Source organism: Lathyrus oleraceus, unplaced genomic scaffold, assembly GCF_024323335.1.
Source record: "Lathyrus oleraceus cultivar Zhongwan6 unplaced genomic scaffold, CAAS_Psat_ZW6_1.0 chrUn0152, whole genome shotgun sequence".
In the NCBI taxonomy this organism is placed as follows: Eukaryota; Viridiplantae; Streptophyta; class Magnoliopsida; order Fabales; family Fabaceae; genus Lathyrus; species Lathyrus oleraceus.
The window spans coordinates 84,187-92,397 of record NW_026112543.1 but is presented as its reverse complement, the minus strand read 5'-3'; the positions used below and the strand labels follow the sequence as shown (position 1 = coordinate 92,397).

Below are 8,211 nucleotides of genomic sequence, written 5' to 3'. Positions count from 1 at the left end.
AGAGAATACTGTGTTTTTTACTTTACTAGATCATCAGAGTGTATTGTTATTACACAATGTGATGTTTACAAAATAAAAGACACCCTTATTGCATTCTGAAACCTTTAATGTGTGTTATAGTACCAAATCTTGTGGCATATATTCTAAGTATTATGTCTTGATTTTCTTATTGGAATTCTGAATTTGTTATATACCTCTGGATTTTATGAACATTTGCAGCATCTAGAAAGTGTAAGATTCAGACTCAGTTCGACCAAGGACTTTATATATATATGTGACTATAGAAGCTGACTGAAGGTTTTGTTGACTAAGCCTTATATGTGTTTAAAATAGTTACATATTAATTTAATCAATTATGTGCTCAACTTTAAAGGTGCTTGAGATAAAAGTTGCATATTTCTATAGTTAAAATATTAATATGCTTATTTTTTGGGTATGTTATATTAAAATTTCTCAATAAATTATTATTTTTATAAATAAAGCGATCTTATTCTTATTATTCTTTATGAACGGTTGATAATTAAATAGACCGAATAATGATTTTATCTTAGATAATGTAAAATAGTTTTTTTTTTAAGTTCAGAATTTTAATTTGGTATTTATACATTTCTCTTTTATAATTCTATTTATCTGACTTAATGTCTCATTAGTTTTTTTTATACTTTTATTTATCTGACTTAATGTCACATTAGTTTTTTTAAACAATTTTAAAAACAAATTTAATATTTTCAGAAATAAAAGAAGACATTCGGAAAGCGGTATGGAACATTCTGATATCGTCATCAGTTAGTTTTCATCCATTTGAATTTGTTTTAAGTAACTAATAGAGGTTCAATGTCTAAATTTAGTGTATGGCGGAAGCGGATATACGTAATGTTTATTACACAAAAAAACTATCATCAAAAAGCAACCATAATGTCAGCATAGATCATGAAAAATAGAGCATTCTGTAAAATAGTAGCAACAAACAATGTAAACTGCATTTGCCAGCTCTAATACATCATTGTTCATCATAACTTGCATGTTATTCACGTAAAAGAAAAAACCTAGTATTTAAATGAGAAGAAAAAAAATACATTAACATAAGAAACTAATCAAGAGAAGAAAGAACAGTAAAAGAAAAGATGGAGATGGCAAATTATGCATGTTATAATGTATCATTTAGTCCTTCAAACAATATCTGGATGGCTGATGATATTATGATAAAACATGTTCCTCTTTTGTGTCTCCAAATTGCTTATGATATTTTGGTTTCTCGGCTTTTCTACTTCGTCCTTAAGCCCCTTCATGTGCCCCTCATTATTGCGCAGGTGTTGGTAAGTATTCATTCATCATATATTTCTTTCTTTCTTTTGCCAGTAAATTTGAATCATCAATACACATGATAGTTAGTCACATTGAATTTTCAACATAAAAACATATAAAAGTTCATACATTAAGACTGCCATAAAAACATATAAAAGTTCATACATTAAGACTTCCATAAAAACATATAAAAGTTCATACATTAAGACTGCGTTTCATAAATGAGAGATAAAAAAATATAATAATTCCTGAATTTTATATAATGCAGGCTGGTTTTACTCTGAGTCCAAGTCTCTTGGGAAATTTTGAATGGGTATTTTCCTTGTTTTATAGTCAATATGGAATCCTAGCCGTTGAAACCTTTGCAAACTTAGGAATAATGTACTATGTGTTCCTAAGTGGTTTAGAAATGAATTCAGACACCATCTTAAGATCAAGGAAGAAAGGTACAAGCATAGCAATTGCCGGCATTGTGACGCCAATGTTATTTGGTGTTGGATTTCTAGCTCTACAACAAAAACTTATAGATAAAAATGATGTTTTCGCACAAACACCAAAAGAAAATCAAGGCGAAGCATATTTATTCTGGTGTTTAGCACTTTCTGTAACAGGTTTCCCTGTCCTTGCAAGAATCTTAGCTAATCTTAAACTTTTATATACAAAGCTTGGAAAAGATGCATTGACAGCAGCTATGTTAACCGATGCATATGGTTGGGTTATGTTTACCTTGTTGATTCCTTATTCGACTAGAGGTGGAAAGCCTTATCTCTCAGTAATCTCTACTTTGATGTTCATAGTTTTTTGCTTTGCTGTGGTGAGACCTATCCTTACTCCAATCATTGAACACAGAACAAGTACGAACACGTGGCGAAAATCACACCTGTTGGACGTGTTGACGGGAGTGTTTATTTGTTCGTACATTACGGATTCTCTCGGTACACATCCTATTGTTGGAGCTTTTGTGTTTGGATTAATTTTTCCTCATGGAAAGTTTGCTGATGTGGTTTTGGAATTGTCGGCCGATTTTGTTTCTGGGATTTTGTGTCCTGTTTACTTTGCTGGATTTGGTTTTAGACTCAACTTGCCTTTCCTTTTGAAGCAAAAGAATGCGGGTTAAATGTTTTTGGTTATGCTTTTGTTATGCATACCTAAAGTTTTGAGCTCTGTGATTGTCACTTTCTTCTTCGGTATGCCTGCCCGAGATGGAGTTGCCATTGGATTGCTTCTCAACACCAAGGGTATCATGGCTGTCATACTACTGAATATTGCTTGGGACAAAAGGGTAATTTTAAACTACCATTTTTCTATTATTGCATGATTTAAATCAAACAGCCTTTCAACCAACTTACTTTTTTTTCTTTTTTCTTTACAGATTTTGGATCCATATACTTTCATGGTTATGATGCTTGCTATTATAGTAATGACTGTAATGGTTTCTCCCTTGATCAATGCAATATACAAACCAAAATTCCGATTCATGCAATCGCAATTAAGGACCGTGCAAAAACTGAGGTTCGATGTGGAGCTTCGAATCGTCGCTTGTGTCCACAATGCTAAACATGCCAATAACATGATCCATGTCATTGAAGCCACAAATGCTACTAGACATTATAATGATTTTCATCGGTGGACCTGACGACCGTGAAGCCTTGTCTATTGCATGGAGATTGGCGGGGCATCCAGGAACACAATTACATGTTGTGAGGATCAATCTGTTAGGTAAGGCTGCAGAAGAAACAAAACTAAAAATGGAAAAAAGCAAGTCTCGTCATGGAATGTTGTCGACGGTTATAGACAATGTGATGCAAAAAGAGTTGGATGAAGAGTGTATAATTTCCTTTAGGCACAAAGCAGTGAACAATAACGATTCAATTCTTTACTCAGAGAAGGAAGTCCATTCGAATACGGGCGAAGAGATTCCAACGCTTCTTAACGATATTGATAAACCTGGATATGATTTGTACATTGTTGGACAAGGAAGCGGTAAGAACTCGGTGATTTTTTCGAGGTTGTTGGAATGGTGCGACCATCCTGAACTTGGTGTTATAGGTGACATATTGGCTTCAACTAGCTTTGGTACGCAATCTTCTGTGCTTATTGTGCAACAATATTTGGTTGGAAGAAAACGCGTTATGAGAAAATGTCATGAAGTGAAAAGTGGTACTGAAAATTTGTAAAAGATCGATCGACGATACAAAGTTTTGGATTAATTAATATTTTGTATAGTTAGAATGATTTGTTTTCATTTTTTTATAAATTAAGTGGTTATAGTTCATCAGGTAAAGCCATTTATTTGTTATACCATATTTCAATTTTTTTTAATAGTTAAATCATGTTATGGTCTCCTAGTACCTGCATTACATGTTTTAATTTTTTAAATGATAATTCATTTAATATAATATATTAAAATAGAATAGTATGGTTTTGAGCCGTACATTTAGAGCTGTTAAAATGACTAGCTCATAAGGATCACTCTGTCTGGCTCGAAAAATCATAGAGTTAAAGCTTTAAAATTAGAGCTTGTATTTTTTTGAAGCATTTAATTCGACACTCCCTCACTTAGACCTGACACCCTCCATCACATATGAAAAGACGACATTGCCCTTGTAAAATCATTTTCAAAATTTTCACAATTTATAGTGCAAGAGTGTGAATTATATATTTTACTTAAATCAGATATTTAATATATTTTATTAAAATTATATATATATATATATATATATATATATATATATATATATATATATATATATATATATATATATATATATATATATATATATATATATAAATTTTTATTAATATGTAATTTTAAATTTAGAGTAATAACAAAAAAATTAAATATTTATTATTTTCATTATTGAATTTAATTTGTGAACAACTTTAAATATATTAGTGGTTCTCCAAAAAAGAAAAAAAATTAATTGTAGTTTATTGTAAATATTTTATCAAGATTCAGTTTATTTATTAGTATCATAAATAAACATTTTTTTTAGATAGACTAGATTAATTTTTTATGATTCAAATGAATTTTATTTTAATACTTTAATTAATGGCCTTCATATAGTATAATATATGCTACATGGTGATGCATTATTTTTAATAAATATTGATTATAGTCATCTAATATCTACGTTTATTATTTGTAATTTACCAACAATATGAAGAATATTATTTTGATTATAAAAAGAATAAATATAATTATTTGTAAATATGAATAAAATTTTGTACAAAATGATCTTTTTTATATTGATTATTTCCTATGTTATATTTAAAAAAAATTGATATGAATATTTATAAAATAATAATATTAATAATAATAATAATATAAATAAACCATGTATATTGATTATAAATTGCAAATTATAATGTAATTGGAATCCAATGAACCGTTAATTATCATAAGAATAATTATTAAACGTGTAAAATATGGTTGTCATAATATTAAATGAATATTAACTCTTAATTATGATAAAATTAAATTAGTCAATTACTTAATATATGTAAGTAAACAACCATATCAATCCGTTTTAAACGGTATGAGTTGTGAGTGATAATAAATCTTAAACCATTATAAAATTTTATTATTATATTCACCAAAATGTGTAACCCAGGTCCATCAATTCATCAATTTTCTTTCATGATTTAAAAAATAGTCTCTTATATTTATTGTCCTTATTTCATGAGTTTTTTTTAAATGATATAAATGTTTATAATAATGTTAATATCCATCTTTATTAAATTATTTACAAAAATAAAATATTTTGTTTGTGTAACATTTTATTATGTGCTATTAATATTTAAAATAAAATTTTATATGTATTAATTTTGTTAATATTTAGAAATAAAGTAATATATTTATTATTCATATGCATCATTCAGTTAAGAATAATAACGTGAATTATATTTTTTTTAGTTATTTATGATATTCATTATTTAATTTTTAAAATGACATTATATTCATTATTTATACTTTTTTGATAAATAATAATATTAATGGTTAAATGAAAATGTAGAGAAATTGTTTTATTATAATTTGATTAAATTTTTTATTAAATTTTTATTGTTAATAAATATTTCAATTTAGTTCACATATGAATGTTATAATTTTATATTGTCATTAGGAAATAAATAGTTGTAAATTTGATGTGAATAAAAATTAAAAATTAAATTAAATTACAGATGATTAGTCAAAAGTAAAATGTAATAGACGTCAATTAGTTTTTCAATTTTTAGTTGTAATGGTAATAATAAAAAATTTAAATATTTTTTATATTCATTACTGCATTTAATTGGGAACAACTTTACATATAATTTTTTATAAATATTCTATCAGCATTCAGTTTTTTTAATGATGACATTAAATTTTATGACATTAATGTTTTGAATAACTTTTTACAGTGATTTATGACGTTTTGTCTTTAAAATAGTTTCCCTTCTTCTATTATTAGTGTCAAATAAAATTTATTTTTTTAAAAGACTAAAATTAACTTTTTTTATTATAGATTAAAATTTAAATTTTGTTGATTTAAATTAAATTGTGATAGATCAATTTAATAACTATTAATTATGAATAATTTCGAGACTAATATTTGTTTTTATTGAATATTTATCTTAGTAACTTTTTTATACCGTGTAATTCTATTAATGTTAGAGACAGTGATTAATATATATAATACATTGTACATATTTCCTATGCCTCTAATTGTAAAGGTGTAAAATTTAATTCTCATAATAATATAAAATGTTCAGTTTTTGTTGAATATAATATAATATATATGTTTACTATTTATAATTTAGTTCTTATAATAATATAAAATTTTATATCTATGTTTATTATTTCTAATTTAAATAAAATTAATTATATTATTAAAAATAATAAATATAATTAACTATTAACATGAATAAAATAATATATAAAAATGACCGCTTTTATTTATTTTCATATTGATTGTATCCTATGTTATATTAAAAAAAATTATATGAATATTCATAATAATATTAATATATAAGTAAATGTTGTACTTTGGTAATTTTTTGTTATGCTCCTTTGTAATGCTATTAATATTTGAGATAAAAATCTTATATGTATATTTTTTTAAAATTGAGTAAAGTAAAAATAGTATATTTATTATTTGTACAAAAATAATATTGACCAAAAAATGTATAAAACTATATTTTCGTATAATATTTATAATACAAATTAAATAAATTATGATTCATCATACCAACTAAAAACAATGAGTCAATGACTTTAAAAATACTTAAAAGCGAGTTCTTATTTTAGTTAATAAATTATGATTCAATATTCATTATAATGTGGTATTGGAGAATCAGGGAAAGTGAAAAAGGGGTTTGGGTAGAAAAAGAGTCAAAGAATGTGTGTTGAAAGATAATGGTGTTTTGATTAGTGGTTTAGTAAAAGGTATTCACATAAGCTAATAGGATGATGTGGACTATTTTTTAGGAAGTCAGTGTTAAGTGTTGCAAAATTATTTGAAGCATTAAATTTAATATATATAAATAGATAGAGAAAGAGTCAAAGAATGGGTGTCGGAAGATAATGGTGTTTTGATTAGTGGTTTAGTAGAAGGTATACACATAAGCTAATAGGATGATGTGGACTATTTTTGAGGAATTCAGTGTTAACTGTCGCAAAATTATTTGAAGCATTAGATTTAATATATATAAATAGATTAGTGAAACTAAAATACTTATACAAACGATCAAAGTCATTCCATCCCCTACGGTCCAAAGATTTAAATCTTGTTAATATTCAGAACTATTCATGAACATCACAGCAAATATGATTAAAATGTTAGTAGCTCCCACGTAAATAAGTAGCTATGGCACAGCTACAACATGCGAGTTTGCTAAAATATATAAACCAGAACCAGTCCCAACAAAAAGCAGAAAAAATGGGGTTGGTATGTAATACTACTCCTAAACTTTCTAATATAAGACCTGATCCCACAAAGACTAAAAGGAAATCGTGCAGCGGTTTAGACAGATCCATTATATGTAATAAAAAAAGACAAAGAAATAGAAATATCATGACCTTATTGATATGACCAAGATTTTTTTTTATATACTTCAATTTTTTTTTTGCATTGAAAAACCTAAGTAGTTTAAATTGTTGTCCAATAATACTTGGTTAGCTCGTAGAATTTGTACTATCAATTTCAGTGATCTCTTTTAGTGATCTAGCTTGCTAGAAGGATCAATTTCAATGTGATAGATATAGCAAGGTGTATAGGAGGACACATAGGAAGAGAGAGTTGGGGAATAATTCCACTCCCACTCAAAATTAATTATGTTAGCAGCACATGGGAGAGGTGGCAGAAGAGAGAGAATCAGGGAATGTTCCCTTGTCAGTATGCATGATTTAAGTCTCAATTCCCTAGGAGAGATAAGGATGGGAGGAAGAAGTACAAGGTGATGAAAAATTAAAGGCTATAGTGCAGGTCCTGCTAGTAGATCCTAGTAGCCAAACTGGTTTTCAGCTCAAAGGTGGTAGGTTGTATCATGAAGGCAGAATAGTGGTTCCAAAGCAATCACCCAGATTTGCTTGGATCTTACATGAGTTCCATGATACTGTTGTGGAAGGGAACTCAGGATACCTAAGGACTTACAAAAAAAATTCTAGTGTGGTGTATTGGGAGGGTATGAGAAAGAGGATATAAGAGTATGTGCAGGCTTGTGAAGTGTGTCAAAGGAATAAGTATCAAACCTTGAGCCATGGAGGATTGCTACAACATTTGCGTATACCAACACAGACATGGAGTAACATTTCTATGGACTTCATGTGTGAGGGTTGCCTAAGGTGTATGGAGTGGATATTGTGATGATAGTGGTGGATAGATTGACAAAATATGCTCATTTCCTTCATATGAGCCATCCTTATAC

At 27.5% G+C, this 8,211-nt stretch overlaps 1 protein-coding gene across 1 annotated transcript; it reads left to right on the top strand.

Moving 5' to 3' along the window:
- Window positions 1–1,124: 1,124 nt before the first annotated feature.
- On the top strand, window positions 1,125–3,482 carry LOC127112544 (cation/H(+) antiporter 15). Its single transcript, XM_051046365.1, has 5 exons — window positions 1,125–1,316; window positions 1,574–2,417; window positions 2,460–2,587; window positions 2,678–2,737; window positions 2,895–3,482. Exons 1-5 carry the CDS (start codon window positions 1,125–1,127, stop codon window positions 3,480–3,482), a joined length of 1,812 nt encoding a protein of 603 aa, XP_050902322.1.
- Window positions 3,483–8,211: the final 4,729 nt, after the last annotated feature.